The sequence below is a fragment of the Hemitrygon akajei genome, chromosome 20 (genome assembly GCF_048418815.1).
Source record: "Hemitrygon akajei chromosome 20, sHemAka1.3, whole genome shotgun sequence".
NCBI lineage: Eukaryota > Metazoa > Chordata > Chondrichthyes > Myliobatiformes > Dasyatidae > Hemitrygon > Hemitrygon akajei.
The window spans coordinates 59259005-59281801 of record NC_133143.1 but is presented as its reverse complement, the minus strand read 5'-3'; the positions used below and the strand labels follow the sequence as shown (position 1 = coordinate 59281801).

The window sequence follows — 22797 nt, the reverse complement described above, 5'->3', positions numbered from 1 at the left end:
ATAGGGCTACATTAGCAGAACACCCCAAACATCCACTGTATTAGGTACAGGAGGTATCTTATAAAGTGGCCACTACGTACGTCTTCAAAACCCTCATGCTACACCAATAATGGAATGCAGGCTCAATTCCCCATCTGGGAGATAGTTAACATCCCTTTTCCTCAAGGAAGTAAAGGCAATCCTTAATCTACACATTCTTCTGATATCCAATCGAAATGGAATGACTCATAGCTGCAAGCCATGCTACGGTAGTCAAGGCCAGAAAGCAAACAAAATACTCTTGATACGCATGTTCTATGGTATTATCTGGCCTGAGTGCTCATTCATGTGTCAAAATAAAGGAAACTGCATTTTTATATTCTGTGAATGGGTGGTATCTGGTCTTCTTGTGAAGTAAACGCTACCTTCCCAGGGAGCTCTCGTGATTTTTATCATAAGGGAATCTGTGGAAATTCTGTAGGAATCTGATTGAGAAGAACCCCGTACATTAAAATGTAATAGATAAACAGATCAAAGAATTCCTTTTAGTTTCTAAAAACACTTTAAGGACATATACCCATCTTGTATTTTCAATGTTCTTCAGCCCTGCCTACACTCAGTATTTCCACTGGGAATTCCTCATTCTGTTGAATTCTTAAACTAATGTTCCATCCTATTTCATAAGATGATATAAACACAAGAAACAGGAGCAGGAGTAGACCATCTGGGCCGTCAAGTCTGCTCTGCCATTCAATAAGATCACGGTTGATCTGACCACGGACTCATCTCCACCTACCTGCCTTTCCCCCATAACCCTTAATTCCCCGACTATGCAAAAATCTATCCAACCTCGTCATAAATATATTTACTAAGGTAGCCTCCATTGCTTCATTGGGCAGAGAATTCCACAGATTAACCAATCTTTGGGAAAAGAAGTTTCTCATCTCCATTCTAAATTTACTCCCTCGAATCTTGAGGCTATGCCCCCTAGTTCTAGTCTCACCTACCAGTGGAAACAACTTTCCTGCCTCTATCTTACCCACCCCTTTCATAATTTTATATGTTTCTATAAGATCTCCTCTCATCCTTCTGGATTCCAGCAGGTACAGTCCCAGGCGACTCAATCTCTCCTCATAGTCTAACCCCCTCATCTCTAATCAACCTGATGAACCATTCTTCCTCCAATAGGCAATTAAGCTAATTCTCCTGACTGGTGACCTTGCACAGTTTCACTGTGCTTTACAAACTGTACAGTAAATAATCCAAAAGTATCAAAGGCACTATAAACTCGAAAGTAAAGCAGACTGTGCAGGAAACCCTTTTAAAATCAGGCTACGTCTTTGGAAAGACAAATGCTACCTCTGCTCTCTTAGTCTGCCAAGGCTTTTTAATATTTTCTGCTCTTGTGAATTAAAGAAGCCTGTGCAATATTTTATTTCATCACTGTTCATGTCAACACAAACAGAAATTGGAATTGAAACATGGATGGATACTGGTTGGTAGTATTATGAGTAGAAACATTGACACTTAACAAAGACGAACCAAAGACGGTTTTGAGCATGCTACATTCACAAAAACTACAAACGTCTAACCCAGAGCAACACACACAAAATGCTGCCGTAACTCAGCAGGTCAGGCGACATCTATGGAGAGGAATAAATAGTTGTTGTTTTGGGTTGAGACTCTTCGTCGAGCCCGATTTAACCCTAACCTAATCACGGGACAATTTACAATGACCAATTGACAATTATCACAAGTATATTTTACCTTAGGCAGAACTGAACATAATATTCCAGATGTGATCTCACCAGGGCTTTTGTTTAACTGGAGCGATCAAAACCTTCTGCAATAATGATGAACGTGCAATTACTCTCTTAATAATTGCTTGCTGTATGTGCACATTCATTTCCAGCAATTTATGTAAAATGACACTTCCTCAGTAAATGTTTGGGTTCTTCTTGATTTAGAAACCACAGTTACGTTTTGTAATTCTGAAACATCAAGCTAACTGAAAGAAAAGCATAGAGCCAGGAATAACATGTCTATTTCATTCCTTACTTTAGCAAGGCACACACCTACAACATGGTGGTATAATGATGTATGCCATTCACCTACTTTTACATATACCCCATAATGAACTATGTAATAAAATGCTTAATCAGCAATATATTTGCAATATTACTCAAATAATACTTAAATATTAAATATACAACACTCCTCCACGCTTAGCTATAAACTCCAACTCAATATAGAATACACATCAACTTATATACATACACAAACACATTTATATATAGTATACTATATAATGCAACTACTATGTCCGCAACAAAGGGACAAAAGCCTGCAGGGGTTTGTGAGTACGTGTCCCTTAGAGCATCCGCGCCCGGGGAGGGCGGGATGAGGGAGGCTTTAAAGCAAGGCTGTGAAGTTCGAATAAAATTATCTTTGATTGCAGTTTACCGACTCCGTGTCGTTATTTTAGCGCTGCGTGTAGCACACCGCTACAGTATACTATATAATGCAACTACTATATAGACATCCTCAGCATAGTAAATCTTTTAATTTTTTAAATTCAGGCCTGAAGATTTAATCACCGTGGAGGATTTCTTGCTCTTATGGGATAACGTGTTTCTGACAGGAGTTGGGGGGGGGGGGGGGGGGGGGGGGAGGGACACTACGCTTGGCAGGTGAGATTGTGGCCGTGAAACGATCACTGGTTCTGTGTCCTCTTCCGCAATGGTTGTAGGAGTTGACTCTGGGACTGCAGGAAGTGGTTCTGACAGCTCTGGACTCTTCGCTAACAATCGACTCCACTCCTTAACTGATCAATGGGTTGTCTCCAGAAATCGGACAGTGATCCAGTTCTGTCCTTAATCATCTTTTGATCATCTCCATAGTCCCTCACCAGGACTGCTTGTCCAGGAGTGAAATATCAAACCTCCTTGTTCGTGGAGCCCTCCATTCGACTCAGCTGTTTGTCCAGCATAGTCCTTCTGAGGCCGAGTGTGAGCAGATCCAAGCATGAATGCAAGGGATGATCCGGGACCAGAACAGCTCGTGAGTTGTTGGTTGTGGAGTGTGCTGCATTGCAATGTGCAAGGTGGAAATTAGTGAGCTTCTGATTCAGTGTCAGTGTAGTGTGCTCTGATGACATCGCTCACAGTGTATTCTTTAGGACAAACCTTTACACCAAGCCATTGCAGCTGGGTGGTGTAGTGCAGATGTAATATGTCTTATTCCATTCATTTTCAAAAATGACTGAAACTGTTCAGCAACAACTTGTGGTCCATTGACAGTATCTAAATGTTTTGGAACACTGGTCTTTGAAGAGGCTTCTCAACACGTGAACAGTGCACTAGACTGTAGTGGGGCTATTGGGAATACTTCTGGCCAGTTTGTAGCTGCGTCCACTATAATGAAACTTGTGCCCATGAATGGTCCGGCAAAATCCACATGAATCCTCTTCGGGACAATGCAGGCCATTCCCATTGATAGCAGCTTCTGGATGTGTTGGCACCCTGAACAATTCATGGCATGTGGATCGATCTACTGATCTATCCTAGGCCACTAGAGAAAGCTTTGAGTCAATATTTTCATTTTGACCATGCCTAGATAACTGGCATGTGGCTCCTCCAACACTTTAGCTCCCAGCTTGGTTGGTACAACAACCCTCAATCCCCACAAGGTAAACTTCACCAAGTTCATCCTGATGCTAGCAAAAAATAGGGGAAGCTGGGATTTTGGTTGCACATTTTTTGTTGCCGTGTAGACCTAAAACATTATGGGGTACTTTCAGATTTCCCTTTGGATCATCTCTGCTATAATAGACTTACAATTTGCATTAGGGAGAATATATCAAGGAGTCTCTCTTTAAATTTTTCAGGTGTTCCGTTTTCCCAATGGTTTACAGGACAATCCATCAGCAATTCCACAGTTATCCTCTTGTATTCAATATTGTAATTGTGTCCTCCAAGAAAAAGCCCACCTCCGCATGTGCTGCTGCTGTCACTTTTGTGGACTGAAAACAGACACGAGTGGGCTGATGATAAATAATGAGGGTAAACTCTCTCCCATCCAAGTACTGGCTGAAATGTTTTTACACCCCAAAACAGACTCAAGGCCTCTGCCAATCTATGTGTAATTTTTCTTTACATGGTACAAAGGCTATGGGACATTCACTTCCATCACTCATAACATGCAACATGACTGTACCAATACAATAAGGCAAGGTGGCACAGCCAAGTGTTAATGAGAGGCTAGCTAAGAGATGTAGATTATGTAGTCAGCTTTGAGTTTGCTATTTGCTATGCATGTATCCAATTTAGTAGGAGAACGAAATCTTAAGAATGTAGAAGATAATGGTGTGTTAATGAGAGGTAGCTAAGAGATGTACATTAGAACACGATTAAGTCAATGGGTAGAAACAATAGTGGCGGATGTACTTGTGATACGCAACTGTAGACCGATGAGATATGCTAATGCAACTAAACCAGGAGATTGCTATAAAAAATGCTATGTACAAGGATCGGTGGGCAATCAGCGACTAGCTCAACGACTGTCTCAGCTTTGATTTGCAAATTAAAGTTTAATACTTCTTGAAGAATCTTCTGTGTCTCCTGGTCGTTTGTGGGGCACGAGAAACCACGACAAAATTGGCGACCGCGGCAGGACCGGAAAGAGACCCGCGGAAAGGAAACGGCAGATTGGGGATGCTTCCCAGTCCTCCAGGGACCCCCACAAGGCTAACAGAATTAAGGGTGCACCCAAACAAAAGGTAAGCGCTTTTTGCGACAATTTGGACTAAAAATTCTGTTGGTTTTGGGGAGGTCTTGGAGTCTCAGAAGTGTGGAACCACTGCCGAAGGGTCTCTCCGGTCCAAAGAATCTGGCAGAATTGGGGGTTAACAGGAGGCTCAGAGGATTGATCAAGAACACTGCAGTGAGGGTATGTACAAATAAGCTAATAAGTTAAGTGAAGAAAAATTCCACGTGGTGTTGGTAAGTCCCCGTATAAAATGAAGGTCTGAACGGGTAGGGAAAGGGAAAATAGAGAAAATCCTCGTGGATACCGCCTTAGAGATAAGGGTCTGAATGGACGAGGTGCATAGAGAAAATCCCTGTGGATACCGCTTCGTATGAAACGCAAGTCTGAACGGGCAGGAAAAGGAAAATAGAGAAAATCCTCGTGGATACCGCCTTAAGAGATAAGGGTCTGAATAGACGAGGTGCAAAGAGAAAGTTCTGTGGATACCGCTCTGAATAGAGGTCTGTACGGGCAGAACAGAATAGGAAACAAGGACAGTCCAATATATAGTTTAAAGCACTGGTAGATAGATGATAGACTAGGCATAGAATTAGAGTAAATAATATTATCCAGTAAACGAACTGTGAATCTCTAAAATACCTTAAAAAGAGAGAACAACATGACAGGTAAAGGAACGGCAGTAGAGATTCTGAGCAAAAAAATCCCGGTAAATAAATATGAGATCACAAAAACTTCAGAAAAATGGGAAAAGAGAACCAAAAACCTGGTCACAAAATGGCCAAGAGAAGGAACGTTTAATGTAAGCTTGTGCGAAGAAATGGAGGCACTAATTAAAAATTACAAACCAAAAGATAAATCTAAGAAAAGAGGGCAAAAAAGAGAACGAGAAATGGAAGTGCTAAAACTCTTCAGAACGGAGGAAGAAAGGCTGAGGAGGACAGGTAGAATATTGATTATAAGCGAGGAAGACACTAAGGTGCTGGAGAAACAGCCTGTTAGAGGGAGGTACAGTGAGAAGCTGGCTTCAGCTCCGTACCCGGATGTGAAAGAAACAGAAAAGCCCCCTCCCTATAATGAGGAAGGAACCCCTAAGCAGTGTCCCCTGCTGACGGGAACAGTAAACATGCAGGGAGAAGTACAAGTTTGGGATAATGAGGAGGAAAAAAGACAATACAAGAAGGAAAAAGCGGCGATATGGAAGGAGATACAGGCAAAGAGAGAAATGAAAGAAGAGATTGAACTGATGAAATACTTGAGAGAGGAAAAGGAGTATGAGGAGTATCGGTTATACCATAGAAATAAACAGACTAGAAAAGAAAGTGGCTCATCAGGGCGGGAAGAGATGAGGCATTCAAGAGAAAGTGGAAAAAAGATAGGAGATGAGAGTCTTGGAGAAACCCAAGAGAGAAGGGAATCAAGCGCGAGTAAGGATCATGAGGAGTCCCTGCCACAGGTGTACAGACACGGACAGGAAGAAAGAGAAGGAGACTCATTGGAGGAGCAAGAGTTAAGTGGAGAGAGAGAGGATGCGAGAATTTGTGGGGAAGAGGTAGGAGGCAGAAGCCTAGAAGAGCAGAAGGAGGCGGTAGGGGAGCGACTTGTGGAGGTAGTGAGAGAGTTAGATAAGTTACTGAGAGGGGATTGCCAGAGGAGATGCGAAAAATACTCCAGGGGCCAACCAAGTATTGAATCAAGACAGAAAGGAAGGGCTCCACAGGGAGACCGAGGGAAGAAGAGGACCCCGGAGACATTTGTGTGGAAGGCAGTAAAGACATACCCTGAGACAGATGGGGAGTCAGGCGAGGAGGAGAGCCAGCGCAGGTGGGAAGAAGGAGGAAGAATGATGCCGTTGTTAGTTAAAGGATCAGGACAAGTGCAGTATATCCCTTGGGGATCCCAGGACCTAGAAGGGCTGAAAAGCACTCTGCCCAATCTACATGAAGGAGCACGGAAATGGATTAGAGCCTTTGAAGAAGAAACGGCGGGACGATTATTGGCTATGGGAGATTTGAAGGCACTATTGATAAGGTTGATGGGAACCTCCAAATTTAACAAACTAATGGAAATGGCTGGCATAGTAAACTCGAACGACCCGAGAACTGATGGAGACGGGTTTGATAGAGTGAGGCAGAGGGTATGGCAGGCCCTCAGGAAGCTTTATCCACCCAAAGTGGACCCCAAAGCCTTAAAGGGGGATCCACTGGGAGACACTGAAAACCCAGCAGTCTACTTAGAAAACCAGTTGAAAAGGTGGAGACTGGAGACTGAGCAAGAGGTGGAAAATAGCTTATTTATCACCACACTGTTCCGACATAACATTTTGGATGCAATGCCTCCGCAAGTAAAATCCAAACTGGAGGAAGTGGTTGGGCTGATGTCAATGACCCCACAAGAATGTAGAGACCACGTAGTCCATGCGGTTGAGAAGTACCGGAAAGACAAACGAAGGTTGGCTGAGCAGCAGGAAGAGGTGCAAAGAAAGTTAATACAAATGCAGCTCGAAGAACTCAAAAAGAAGGAAAAAGAGAAAAGCAAAAAGATGCTGCCAGCAACCACCGGTCCGAGTACAGCCATCGAACTGGATGAAGCACCGCTATATGGAGGAACCGATCATACTGTAAGACAAGGGCCGGAAAACCCCATGCCAATAATCAATGTCTTTGGAGGAGCATTCCCACAAATGCCCTATCAGGAACAGACTAAATTCAAACAGCCCAGACAGGACTGGAAGTCCCAAGGAGGGGGACAGAGGAGCTATGGGCAAAGGGGACCAGTGAGGAAACAGGGGGAAAGAGAGGTAGCGCGATTGTGCTGGGGATGTAATCAGCCAGGTCACATGAGAAGAGATTGTCCGTTTACACCATGGCCTGACACACACCAGCAGGAACCAGTAAGAAGGGAACTAAAGTTTAGCCAAGAACCAGCCCCCACAGGCCCAAGCGGACCTGTGACCCCCTATGCGAGGTATTAGGGGTGCCCTGAGAACTCGAGTGGGAAGGGACATTACCCAATGATAACAAGGGAGGCAGACGAGGAACCCATTGTTCAGGTTATGTTAGAAGGGCAACTGACACCAATGATGATAGATACTGGAGCCACGTACACTTGCGTACAGCCACAGTATGCCCTTCACCTTCCCATGTCAGGAAAGTTTATTAAGACTGTAAGGTTCTCGGGGAAAACACAGTTGACACAGTACGCGGCTCCAGTGCAGATGAGAATGGGAAATAAAGAAATTGTTTTGCCGGTGCTAGTATTTAAAGGAACTCCGATTAATTTGTTAGGCAGAGATGCCTTATTAAAACTGGAATTAAAATTAGAATGCACCAGAAATGGGCTGAGTGTGGAAAGAGCAGGGGCTCAATTGATAATGCGAGAAGACAAGAAGGCTAATGTCTTTTGGATAGGAGACATCGCAGATCAGATTCAGGAAACCTGGGAAAAATGGAAAAAAGGCGTGCAGGCTATATTACCCAGGGCTGTAATGCCCAAATCTGAGCTACATTGTACAGTGATTTTTGACGAGACTCAGAACAGGGAGTTAGAGGAGAGATGGCACCTGGAGGCATGTACCCAACAGCACCTGGAAGGGGAGGCCGTGATAAATGGAAAGCAAGGGGCAGCTTTACAAGTTAAGTGGAACACCTTTTTAGAAAAATGGTACAGGATACCGGAGGCTGCGCCCCATGTAACGTTGTTGGTAAACAAGGGATATCAGTCTAAAGACCTAGGACCCTTAGTTAAGAGTGCTGAAACCGTAACAGTGTGGAGGAAAATCACGCCAGAGGTGTGGATATCAGAAGACAACAATTGCATTAAAATAATGGTAAGTGTAGATATGGTAGGGACAGTGAGAGAGGTCGAAATAACTCCCCAACCACACATGCCATTGCTGGGAAAGGAAAGAGGCCAGCAGAAAGATAGAAGGTTAGATGAGTTGCCATCTATTCTGTGGTCACAGCATGACACGGACGTAGGGAAAATAAAAACAGCTAGTCCGGTGGAAATAAGGCTGAAAAAAGGAGCAATTCCACCCAGGAGACCACAATACCCTCTAAGACCAGAAGCAGAAGAGGGAATAGCATCGACAGTGCAGTGGTTGCTTGAAATAGGAGTGCTTAAAAGAACAAACAGTCCATGCAATACCCCGTTGCTGCCGGTCTTAAAAGCAGATAAATCTAAGTGGAGATTGGTGCATGATTTGCGAGCGGTAAATGATGTGGTAGAGGACTGGCCAGTGGTAGTCCCCAACCCACACACGCTTTTGACTAATGTTCCACCAGAAGCAAGTTACTTTTCAGTGATTGATTTGTGTTCGGCTTCCTTCAGCATTCCTCTGGCCGACCAGTGTCAGTATCTGTTTGCATTTACTTACAGAGGTGCTCAGTATACCTTTACCAGAATGCTGCAAGGGTTTAAACATTCACCACGTTTTTAATCAGGTGTTGAAGGCAGACCTAGAGGGCATACCATTGGAAAGTACATTGTTACAGTATGTGGATGACCTGTTGATTTGCTCCCACAGTAAGGAACAGTGTGAGCAGGACACTATAACTCTGTTAGAGAAGCTGGCGCACGGAGGACATAAAGTATCCAAAAAGAAACTGCAATTTTGCACGCAGCAAGTGGAATACTTAGGCAGGGTAATATCCAAGGGAGTGAAGGTGATAGCACCAGATCAGATTGAGGCAATAACTAAGCCCAAAACCCCAGACTGTAGGGCAGATGATGATGTTTTTGGGAATGGCAGGGTACAGCTCAGATTGGATAGGAGACTATGCTGAGATTGTGGCACCTTTGAGAAAGATAATGAAAGAAGCAGGACATACCAATTTGAAGAACGGCTTACAGTGGAATGGAGAGGCGGAGATACCTTTCAATACTATTAAGCAGGAATTGCAGTCAGCACCAGCATTAGCTTTGCCTGACTACGAGAAGGTTTTTCATTTGTATGTATCCAACCGACAGGAGGATTATGTCACTGCGGTTCTAACACAAGAGACAGGCACAGGAAAAGCAAAGCAGCCGATAGCATACTACAGTACGAGACTAGATGAGGTGGCTCAGGGGTATCCACCCTGTTATCAGGGATTGGCGGCGCTGTACTATGCATATGAAAAGGCATCATCTGTAACCCTGGGCTATCCTGTGACTCTGTACACACACCACAAAGTAGCAGAACTGCTGGAAAGAGGGAAATTTGTGCTGAAGCCAGCCAGGACAGCAGCGTATCAGATGCTATTGACATTTCCTGACTTAACTATACAGAGATGCACTACCAGTAATATAGCCAATTTTGTCCCTTTGGGCTATGGAGAACCCCATGATTGTGTAGGGAAGACGATGGCATTTGCCAAATTGAGAGCAGATTTACGGTCAGAATCACTAGAGGATATAGATAAAAAGGTTCTGTTCGTAGATGGCTCTTGTTATAGGGATTATGATGGAAATCATGCAGGGTTCTCAGTAGTGCAGCAGGATCAGTCGAGCTATAAGATTATTAGGATGGAGTCCTGTCCCCAACTGTGTTCCGCCCAACTAGCGGAAATCAAAGCCCTGACAGCTGCGTGTGAAATGATGGAAGGTGAGAAAGTAGACATCTATACTGATTCGGCATATGCTCATGGAGTATGCCATTTGTTCGTGGCAGTGTGGAAACAGAGAGGTTTTAAAAAAAGCAGTGGAGATCCCATACAACATTGTCAGCAAATTCTAGACTTAATAAAAGCCATAATGAAACCTAAAGCATTGGCTATAGTAAAATGCCAGGCACATAAAAAGGGAAATGATGTAATAACAAAGGGAAATCAAGCTGCGGACGAGGCAGCCAGAAAAGCGTCTGGATGTACATCAGCTGTCATTGCCCCCCAGGTAAGCTTAGCTCCAGAACCTGTGGTAGAGGACCTAATTGAAATACAAGGTAAGGCAACTTTGGCAGAACAGACAATGTGGAGACGAAGGGGGGCCAAGCAGAACCCAGAAGGCTTGTGAAGCATGGAAGACGGTTTGTTGGTAGCGCCCACCCCTCTACTGACGATTCTGATTTCAGAAGTGCATGGGATTGACCATTGTGCAAGGGGGGAAGTGATAAAGAAAATAAAGAAGGATGGTTTTTGGTCACCTTATTTACAGGCTTCAGTGGACTTTGTCTTGTCACAGCGTGAGGTATGCGCACAGAATAATGTTCGGAAGGGAATTACAACCCCAATAGGTCACATTCCTGTACCTGAAGGACCATTTAAACATCTAGTGATCGATTACGTAGACATGATAAAGACAGTGAGAGGGAAAAGATACATGCTGGTAGTAATTGATCGATTTAGCAGATGGGTGGAGGCGGTACCTACAAGAGATCAAGGGGCAAAGACAGTGGTAAAATTTCTGACAAATGAAGTGATCCCAAGGTTTGGAATTCCTACAGAAGTTAGCTCAGACAATGGTTCAGCTTTTATCCAGAAAGTGGTCAAATTGGTACTACAAGCGCTGAGGATAAAGCAAAGATTTGGATGTGTATACCACTCTCAGTCGCAAGGCATGGTAGAGAGAATTAATGGAACCCTGAAGGAGGAGTTTGTGTGATGTTTGGAGAGAAGTGCTGTACTTTTATACCAAATAACACTAGTCCAGAAGGATCGTTTACTAAGGCAATGTATAAGTTGAAAAGTCTAAGAAAGGAAGTTAAACAGAATGCAGGGTCCGGACATCAGTCATTTGACTGGTTAGAACGTAGACTCGGAGGATGGGGAGCATGGCTGACTAAAATGGCAATAACTGTCAGTATTGTATTGTTGAGCTGTGCGCTTGTGCTGTGCTGTTTTCTTCCTTGTCTCAAGTCTCTTGTAGTGCGTGCTGCAACCAAACAATTTCCGATGCTCATGGCAATTACTGAAGCAAGCTTAGTGGAGAAAGAAACACCGAAAATGTATCGTTACAACCTACAACACCTGCAGGATGAACAAGAGAAAAACGGCAGTGTGGGAGTAGATTGTAAGGGCTTCTGAGTTTTTTTCCCTGTCTCAGGTACAAAGGGACAGGTTTTTGGCTCAGCGGCCCAGGGTAACAGGAAGAGAATACTTTGAGGTCTTGGCGCAGAAAATTATAGTTTAACCCGAGATTTGGGAATAAGTGCTTGAGTTTATTGGGGCTTTTGTGCGCGGACTCTTAGTCTTCTTTCTCTGTGTGAGACAAGCTTTGAGCTTGCTATTTGCTATGCATGTATCCAATTTAGTAGGAGAATGAAATCTTAAGAATGTAGAAGATAATGGTGTGTTAATGAGAGGTAGCTAAGAGATGTAGATTAGAACATGATTAAGTCAATGGGTAGAAACAATAGTGGCGGATGTACTTGTGATACGCAACTGTAGACAGATTAGATATGCTAATACAACTAAACCAGGGGATTGCTATAAAAAATGCTATGTACAAGGATCGGTGGGCAATCAGCGACTAGCTCAATGACTGTCTCAGCTTTGATTTGCAAATTAAAGTTTAATACCTCTTGAAGAATCTTCTGCATCTCCTGGTCGTTTGTGGGGCACGAGAAACCACGACAAGTGCAGGAGTAGAGGGAAGTTTTTTGTTAGCCAAGAATATCAACAATGAGATGTGAATTGACAGAGTGTGGTCTCACAGATATGCATAACCACCCACACCTGCCTAATGCACAAAGTGAGAAAATGAATGATTTCTAAGATTTTGAATGTGAATGACATCTGGAAATAGAAAATATATTATGTGCTGAAAGGATGCACGGGAGCTTTAGGATATCTTTGGGCAAAAGAAAATGAACCGGCTGATGTTGCTTAATCTAATACACACAAAATGCTGGAGGAATTCAGCAAGTCAGACAACACTATGGAGGATAATGGGAGTTATGTTTCAGCCGAGACCCTGCATCAGGATTGGAAAAGGGGACAGAACCAGAAAAAGAGGCCCAAAATTTGACTATTTCCCAACATCGATGCTGCACAACTTGCCAAGTTCTGCCAGCATTTTGTGTGTTGCTCAAAGATTTCCATCCTTTGCAAAAATGTTTGTATTAGTGTTCATTACCCATTATTATTCTGCAAATTAAATTGTATGTAATTGTGTCATCATAGTAAGAGAAATAACCTTACCCCTTATCATTACTCGAGCTGGACTCTTCAATAGGCTTCTTCACCTTTTGTGTTTTTTGCAGATAATCCTTCAGTTTTTCAGCCCGATCAAGGTATTCTGTACATTTAGTACGAAGGCTTTCTTTGGCTTTTGCACCTTGAGCTTCATCTATCATTTATGAAAAACAAAATCATTTTCCATCTACTAAAATAAAAAGAATAATGTTTACTAACATCATGAAAATCATTTGCTGCACTACTTTTTTTTTCATTTTTGAGAATCCAGTAAACCTTAAGTGGAAAAGTCTGAGTGCAATTGTTCATTATATTTAATTACACCACCCCTTGTTCCTCCCGAAGACAGACACTTATCTATTCCATCAGCTTACCAACACATAGCTCCCCCTACCCCTACACCCAACAATAACCAAACTCTTTCACATTGAGTTATTGCTCAGAGATTAGGAAGCAAGAAAAAAAATAACAGAAAAGTCCCTATTCCCCACAAGATGGTCACAGTTCAAAATTACACTGATTGTCTTTCAAAACAACCTGTTCATGACCCACACACTAATGATCTAATAATATTAATAAATCCTATCACTTTCTTCCTATCTAATAATAGATAGATAGATAGATAGATAGATACTTTATTCATCCCCATGGGGAAATTCAACTTTTTTTCCAATGTCCCATACACTTGCTGTAGCAAAACTAATTACATACAATACTTAACTCAGTAAAAAATATGATATGCATCTAAATCACTATCTCAAAAAGCATTAATAATAGCTTTTAAAAAGTTCTTAAGTCCTGGCGGTAGAATTGTAAAGCCTAATGGCATTGGGGAGTATTGACCTCTTCATCCTGTCTGAGGAGCATTGCATCGATAGTAACCTAAAGAGCGCCCTCTTCTTTGTGGTGGCGTGTTGGGGAGGAAGCATTAAGAAGAAGGACGCCTCACATCTTAATAAGCTGATAAGGAAGGCGGGCTCTGTCGTGGGCAAAGTACTGGAGAGTTTAACATCGGTAGCTGAGCGAAGGGCGCTGAGTAGGCTACGGTCAATTATGGAAAACCCTGAACATCCTCTACATAGCACCATCCAGAGACAGAGAAGCAGTTTCAGCGACAGGTTACTGTCAATGCAATGCTCCTCAGACAGGATGAAGAGGTCAATACTCCCCAATGCCATTAGGCTTTACAATTCAACTGCCAGGACTTAAGAACTTTTTTTTTTTTAAAGCTATTATTAATGCTTTTTGAGTTAGTGATTTAGATGCATATCATATTATTACTGAGTTAAGTATTGTATGTAATGAGTTTTTGCTACAACAAGTGTATGGGACATTGGAAAAAATGTTGAATTTCCCCATGGGGATGAATAAAGTATCTATCTATCTATCTATCTATCTATCTGTCACTGAAACTGCTTCTCTGTCTCTGGATGGTGCTATGTAGAGGATGTTCAGAGTTATCCATAATTGACCGTAGCCTTCTCAGCGCCCTTCGCTCAGCTACCGATGTTAAACTCTCCAGTACTTTGCCCACGACAGAGCCCGCCTTCCTTACCAGCTTATTAAGACGTGAGGCGTCCCTCTTCTTAATGCTTCCTCCCCAACACGCCACCACAAAGAAGAGGGCGCTCTCCACAACTGACCTATAGAACACCTTCAGCATCTCACTACAGACATTGAATGACGCCAACCTTCTAAGGAAGTACAGTCGACTCTGTGCCTTCCTGCACAAGGCATCTGTGTTGGCAGTCCAGTCTAGCTTCTTGTCTAACTGTACTCCCAGATACTTGTAGGTCTTAACCTGCTCCACACATTCTCCATTAATGATCACTGGCTCCATATGAGGCCTAGATCTCCTAAAGAATCACCCCTCTTCTTCACTGAAGCTGCATTGTCTATTTCAGCTTCCAACCATACCACAGAAATGTATTCGAAATTTCCCTTTTAATTTAATAAGCTATATGAGCTAGCTTTGGTGTATCTATAGCTCATGAAACCTTATTTCTACATTCTGTCATCTTTTTTTCCATAACGTTAAAGACTTCCACCAGTGGGTGACAAATGAGTACTTTTGAAAATATGTTACTTGATTTTATATTGGAACTTAAAAATACAATAAAGTGGAAATACAATGGAAAATTGGCAGTGTAATGTAATGAGCAGAAATCATTTAATAGAAGTGCTTACATTTGACAACATGCAAGAAGTATTGCACTGCACACTGGTATAATCGTAGGGCTTCTTCATAGTTTCCTGCTTTATCTTCCTGAGCTGCCTTGCTTGCAAGGTCAATACCTTTCTAAGAGGAAAATAAATTTGAATAATTATTAATGTAATGCAAGGTTTTATTTGCTACTGTTAACCAAAACCAAACAAATCAAAAGGTTAAACAATTGAGTCTTTATGATTATGGTAAGTTAATTAGTTAAGTCCATTACCTCTACTGGGCATAGGTTGTTGAAAATAGCTTGTCAGAGTCCTATGTTCTAGGCCAGTCTTTCAAGCTATCCCCATCTTCTTGCTCTCCCAGGGATAAGGTCTTTGGAATATTCTACTGCATTTCTGTAGCACTAGATTGTTACGGATGGGGTTGCAAGCCTACCCAACCCTACTCCTTTTGTGGTTGGGCTTAGGAATGTCCATGGTGGAGTAATGATTTTCATAAGGAAGCATACTATTTCCTAAGTTAAGACAAGAAATTTCAAACTAATTCTTTATGGATAAAAAGTAATTTTCAACCTATCATGAGATGGCCTTGCAATAGTCTTGTGAAGCATAAAGCACTGTGAAATGTGTTTGTACAACTGGTCAGAACAGATGCATCTTCGTTATGTGGTTCCTAGAGGGAAGTGCTGAAGGAGTATGGGAATGGGAGGGGCATAACTGACGACAGCAATCTCACAAACTCGCGACATTCTGCGAGTGTTAGAAATATTGAACAAACACACACAAAGTGCTGGACGAACTCAGCAATAAGGCAACATCTACTGAGTTGATGTTTGGGGCCGTGACCTTTCAACAGGCCTGGAAAGGAAAAGGGCATGAGCCAGAATAAGGTGGTTGGGAGAGGAAGAGTACAACCTGGCAGGTGTTGGGGAAGTTAGGTATGTAGGTAGGGAGGGGGGCATGAAGTAATAAGCTGGGAAGAGACATGTAGAAAAGATGAAGGGCTGAAGGAGGAGGAAACTGATAGGAAAGTGGATCATGGAAGAAAGGGAAAGAGAGGTAAACTGATAAACTAGACTCAAATGTTTACACATGTTTTTGATTAGCAGTTTAGAGACCATGCATAAAATGCCAATGTATTCTGTAAAAAAAACCAGCACTGTGACTAAATAGACAATTAAAGTTAAAAAAGCATTTTAGTTGGGCCTCATTTGAAGTGTCATGTGAGTTTTGATCACCACACATGACATATATTGCAGAAATTGACATATTTTCTGTATCTCCACCCTAAGCACAGAGCAAGGTGAAATAATACAAATCATTAATAAATCTGATCTGGGATTTGGGAGAAACATCTTTACGAAGAATAGAATGTGAAACACCCTTGCAAACAATACAAAAACTTATGAAAACTCTAGAAAAGCAACTGTATGGAACGAAAAGAGATATACACTTGGGAGATTAGGCAGCATCCGCAGAGCAAGTTAACTTTTCATATGGATATCCCAAAGATCATTGACCTGAAACTTTTAACTTTTAAATCCCTCCAAAAACATTGCCTGACCCAGTACACACAAAATGCTGGTAGAACACAGCATCTGCAGATTTCCTCGTGTTTGCGGCTGACCTAGTACATTGGTTTAGATTTCAGACATACAGCGTTTGCAATTTCAACATTATAAACCAAATGTTTGGGAGAGGAAGGGACTGATATGACAAAGAGGAGAAATGGGAAGAGGATCACGATGACCATCTAGCTGGCGTGAAAATGTTACCTTCTTATGCTTTGTCATGCAACAATCTACTGAAGAACTCAGGGGCCCTGCAGCACCGGGGGGAGGGGGGGGGGGAAGGAGGAGGTAAGCAGGAACTGTCAAGGCCTTTCAATCAGGACTGAGTGAAGGGTAGACAGCATATACAAAGCTGAATCATGTGTTGTCATGAAGTGACTTTCCTTGCCTGAATCTCACCGCACCCACTATACGTCCCATTCCCTCCCTTGGATTTAAGGGCGGGACTGTGAGTCTATTCCAGTTATATCTCCTCCATTCCCTTTTTGCTCTTCCGGGCCCTTAACTCTCAGCACTCACTTCAACCTTAGGCCCAACCCTTTTCCTTCGGACCATATTCACGTCACCCTCACTGTCTCAAATTGCTGGCATCTTGAGTTCGGGCCCAGGGCCGCTGCCTGCCGAAACAAGAGGGAACAGGCCGAGCCAGGTGAGTACCTGCCGCAACCCTTCAACAGTACTCACCTGCAGGTTGTTACTGTGGGCAGCCATTTGTACACAGACTGCCCCGTCACCACGTTGGATCGGTCAGAGCGAGGCCTAGTTCCGTAACGGGTTGACAACCTGTCCCCGACCCCCGCCTGGCCGGCCTACCGACCACTTCTACGAGCGGCTACAAAACCCAAACAACGCCGGCACTCCACTTCCGCGTCCAAAATGGCGACGAACTTCCGGCACCAAACCACGCCCCTACCGCGCGCGCGGGGGGGGGGGGGGCGCGCGCGCGCAGGTGACGGCGGCGCATGCGCATCCGACATTCGGCTGGACCGAGGGAAGGTGCTGTGGGTGGGAAAAGAGCGCGCAGCCGACAGCCGGTGCACGGAGCGTGAGCGCGCGTACAGGCCCCGCCCCCTGATCCTGGGATCTGCGCGCCCACCCCAGCCCCGCAGTGAACGGGCGCGCGCACCCGCTTCCGGATGGCTGGCGCAGCGAACGGGGAAATAAAGTCAGATGCGTGTAAGACGTTGGCAACCAATTCCAACGTATTAAGCCTATGGTGACAATGAAGCAGAGGCACTGGCGTGCCTTCTTCCCGAGTGCGTCAATGTCTGGTCCTCAGAGGTATTGATACCCAGAAACTTGAATCAGGTTTAAAAACAACGGCATATTGTCGTGAAACCTGCTGTTTTGTAGAAGCGCATACACAATAGCGAGGTAGTGCTCACGGGTTCAATGTCCCTTCAGAAATCGGATGGCAGAGGGGAAGAAGCCGTTCCGGAATCGTTGAGTGTGTGCCTTCGGGCTCATGTACCTTCTTCCAGATGGTAGCAATGAGAAGTGGACATGTCCTGCGTAATGATAGATACCACTTTCTTGAGCATCGGTCCTGGAAAGCCCATGATAGAGCTGACTGAGCTGACAACTTCCTGGAGCTTCTTTCTATACTGTGCGATTCATATTGGGATTACTCAATTACATCTGTTTTTGCCACAATACTGAAATTTGTTACTTTTCTCAAAGACATTATTCTTTTCGTAAGGATTATATAATTTTGTGAATGTGATAAAGGCATGACAGTGTGAATAACTAGTTGAAAACTCATTCTAGCGTCATCTTGGTGGTAAGCAATTTAACAATCTAAGACAATCATAGGACAAGCAATATCTTGTGAACAAGACCAATAAACATGGGGTTTCTCCTCTGTGATATGGTGTGGTATGAAATGAATAAATCCATTTTAACGTTGGTTGTTATTGTGGGAAAGTCAGAATTTTATGTTAATCCATAGTGGTGAATGAATGTAATGCTTTTTGGTCGCATTGGTAGACCATTGGACAATGAAGAAAGTTATCTAAGATTAAAATGAGATCTTGACTAATTAGGCCAATCAGCCAAGTTCAAAGATCAAAGTAAATTTATTATCAAAGTACATATATGTGACCATATACAACTCTTGAGATTCATTTTCTTTTGGGCATACTCAATAAATCCATAATAGAATATTAACCATAACAGAATCAATGAAAGACTACACCAACGAGCGTGCAAAAGACAACAAACTGTGCAAATACAAAAATAAACAAAATAAATAAATAAGCAATAACTATCGAGAACATGAGATGAAGAGTCGTTGAAAATGAGTCCATAGGTTGTGGAAACATTTTAATGATGGGGCAATTGAAGTTCCTAAAGAATCCCTCCTAAAGAATCATTAGGAGGAAAAAGATGAAATATGAAAGCAAGCTAGCAAACAATATCTAAGTGGATAGGAAAAGCTTTTTCGAGTACGGTATATAAAAATAGAGAAGAGAATGGCTATAGGACTGCTAGAAAATGAGGCCGGAGAAATAACCAAGGAGATGGCAGATTAACTAAATGAGTATTTTGCATCAGTTTTCAATGTATAAGACACTAGTAGTGTACTAGGTGTTAAAGGATGTGAGTCAAGAGAAATGAGTGCAGTTACCGTGACAAGGAAAAAAGTGCACACAAAGATGGAGGACCTAAAGGTACATAAGTCACCCAGACCAGATGAACTGCACACTAGGGTTCTGAAAGAGGTTGTGGTTAGAGATTATGGAGGCATTAATATCAAGAATCACTGGACTCTGGCCTGGTTCTGGAGTTACTGGAAAATTGCAAATGTCACTCTTGCCTAATGAACCTGTTGGAATTCTTTGAGGAAATTATGAGTAGGATAGATGAAGTGGATATTGTATATTTGGATTTTCAGAAGGCCTTTGACAAGGTGCTACACGTGAGGCTGCTTACCAAGTTAAGAGCCCATGGTATTACGGGAAAGTTATTAGCATGGTTACAGCATTGGCTGGTTGGTAGGAGGCAGTGAGTGGGAATAAAAGGATCCTTTTCTGGTTGACTGCTAGAGACTAATGGTGTTCCGCAGGGGTTGGTGTGAGGAATTGAGGATATATTTAAAAAAATTTTGAACCTATGTAACCTCTGGCTAAAAGAATAATTGGGACTGAACAGGAATTTTTGAACTGAAGTAAACTCTGTCTTCAGCAGTTAGCAAAAAAAAATGGCTTTTATTAGTTCTCTCTTAATTTGCAGAGAGACATTAAGAATTTGATAAATTGTACATTGTACCCTCGTTTGAGTAGTGGGGGAGGAGGACTCACCAATAAGTACAGGAATGAATATCCATCTGTAATTAAGTCAGGGCCTAGCAAAGCTAATAACTGATAAGGACTGGACAGCACATCCATCTGTAATTAAACCTTGATTTAGCAGACTCTCTTATCCGTAACTAACTTTTGCACCAACAGACTTGGTGGGCGTACCAGTTCTAATGACATCTTGCAACAGTAATTTATGGGACTTACTATGTGACCAGATAATAGTAGTCCACTTGTCAGATGGTGGCAGTACTTACGTGCCTTCCCTCTGTCAACTGGGTCTCAAATTCCAGCAGGAGGGTGTGCAATAAACTGCTGTAACTATAAGAAGCTGGTCTCCCAAGTTTTATTCAGATTCGACTTTAACAGGTGTTGGGACTGCTTCTTTTTATGCTGTATATCAATGATTTAGATGATGGAATACATGGCTTTGCTGCCAAGTTGCAAATGATGCAAAGATTGGTGGAGGGGCAGGTAGTGTTGTAGAAACAGGAAGGCTGCAGAAGGACTTAGACAAATTAGGAGAATTGGCAAGAAAGTGGCAAATGAAATATAATGTTGGAAAATGCGTGGTCATACACTTTGGTAGAAGAAATAATTGTGCAGACTACTTTCTAAATGGGGAGAAAATCCAAAAATCTGAGATACAAAGAGACTTGGGAGTCCTTGTGCAGAATATCCTAAAGGTTAACTTGTAGTTGGATTTGTGGTGAGGAAGGCAAATGCAATGACAGCATTCATTTCAAGAGGTCTATAATATAAGAGCAGGGATGTAATGCTGAGGCTTTATAAGGGACTGGTGAGGCCTCACCTTGAGTATGTGAACAGTGTTGGGCTCCTCATCTAAGAAATGGTGTGCTGGCATTGGAGAGGGTTCAGAGGAGGTTCACAAGGATGATTCTGGTACTTGCTGGAATTTAGAAGGATATGGGGGTATCTCATTGAAACCTTTTGAATGTTGAAAAGCCTAGACAGAGTAGATGTGGAAAGGATGTTTCACATGGTGGAGAAGTCCAGGACAGGAGGGCATGACCTCAGGATAGAGGGGTGTCCATTTAAAACAGAGATGCGGAGACATTTCTTTAGCCAGTGGGTGGAGAATTTGTGGAATTTGTTACCACAAGTACCTGTGGAGACCAGGTTGTTGAGTGTATTTAAGGCGGAGATTAATGTTCTTCATTGTACTCCGCATCAAAGTTTACAGGGAGAAGGCTGGGGAGTGGGCTGAGAAGAGGAGAAAAGATCAGCCATGATTGAATAGCGGAGTAAACTTGATAGGCCTATGTTTTATGGTCTTATGTTGAGTGAAGTTATCCTCTTTGGTTCAAGAGCCTGATGGTTGAGGCCCTCAACTTGAGGGGTAATAACTGTTCCTGAACCTGGTGGTGTGAATCCTGAGGCTGCTGTATCTTTTTTCCTGATTGCAGCAGAGAGAGAGAGAAGAAATGACAAATGGGGTTTAATTTGTATAAATGCAAGATACACTTTGGTAAGATGAACCAAGGCAGGGTCCTAGGGAATGATATAGAGTAGCAAGTTTTAAGGGTCCAGGTGCATTACTCCTTGAAAGTGGAGACATAGGCTGATAGGATGGCAAAGAAGGTTTTTGGCACGCTGCTGTTCATTGGTCAGAATATTTAGATAGGAGATGGTGCACCATAAGCTGCATAAGATGTCAATAAGATTACATTTGGAGTGCTGTGTACTATTGTTCACACTCTTGAATGTAAATTTTATAGGATTTGTGTATGGTTTGAGTTGTAAGAGGCTGGACAGACTAAGACATTTTTTTTGCTGGAGTGTAGGAGGCTTAGGGGTAAACATACAGAGGTTTATAAAATCCTGAGGGACATAGCTAGGGTGATTAATGAAAGTATTTCCCTCCAGATGGGGGAGGGGGTACAAAACTAGAGGGTATACAATTAAAATAAAAGGGGAAAGATTTAAAAGGGACATGGGGGGGGAACTTTTCACAAAGAGGATGCAGAAATGGTACATGCTGTCAAAGTTACTGGTGGCTACTATTATGGCATTTCAAAGGACATTTGGAGATAGCTACATGTGTAGGAAAGATTTAGAGGACTATGGGACTAGCTCACTTCGGCAACCTGGTCAACATGAGCAAACTAAGCCAAAGGACCTTTATTCCATACTGTACAGCTCTCTGACCATCTGGAGTTCAGTTTAAGTTAGTCCAAGTAAGATTGCAGATTACTTTGGCGTTGGGACCTTTGTTATTCATTATTTATGTCAATGATCTGGATGATGCACAAGGCTTGATCAGTAGATTGGCAGATAGCACAAAATTAGGAGGTATTCTTGAAAGTGAAGAAGGTTATTGTAGATTGGAGTTCCTAACCTGGGGTTGATGGACTTCTTGGTTAATGATGAGGCTCCATGACATAAAGAAGGTTGGGAACCCCTGGGCTGTAGATCTGGATTAGTTAGGAAATTGGGATGAGGAGTGCCAAAATGGTTTTTATTACAAATAAGTTTGAGTTAGAAAGTTAAACCAACATAGGATTTATACTATGAATGGTAGGGCACCAGGGAATGTAATGGAACAGAGAGATTTAGAAGTACTGATGCTGAATTCATTGAAAACTGTGTCACACGTAGACAGGGTGGTGAAAATGGCATTTGCAAACTGTCTTCATTATTCAAAGCATTAACTGTAAGAGCTGGGACATTATATTGCACTTCTCCAAGTTGTTGGTTAGGTTAAACATGGCATATTGGATATAGTTTTGGTTGCCCAATTATAGAAAAAATGTGGTTAAGTTAGAAAGAGTGCAGAGAAGATTTATGAGGTGTTGCCAGGACTAGGAGCCCTGAGATAGGGAGTGGTTGGCTAGGCGTGGTCTTCATTCCTTGGAATGTAGGTGAATGACCTTACACAAGAGGGAG

The 22797-nt window shown here is 42.7% G+C and overlaps 1 protein-coding gene across 1 annotated transcript in view; it reads right to left on the bottom strand.

The window, feature by feature from the left end:
- Positions 1-17496, bottom strand: part of LOC140713822 (vacuolar protein sorting-associated protein 4B-like) — a 32554-nt gene extending 15058 nt beyond the window's left edge. Inside the window, exons 1-3 of the mRNA XM_073024383.1 lie at positions 17279-17496; positions 15045-15156; positions 12864-13011 (exon numbers count right to left, since the gene is read on the bottom strand). Of these exons, the coding sequence (XP_072880484.1) occupies positions 12864-13011; positions 15045-15156; positions 17279-17305 (287 nt within the window). The 5' untranslated portion in view covers positions 17306-17496. The remainder of the gene's footprint in view (positions 1-12863; positions 13012-15044; positions 15157-17278) is intronic.
- Positions 17497-22797: the final 5301 nt, after the last annotated feature.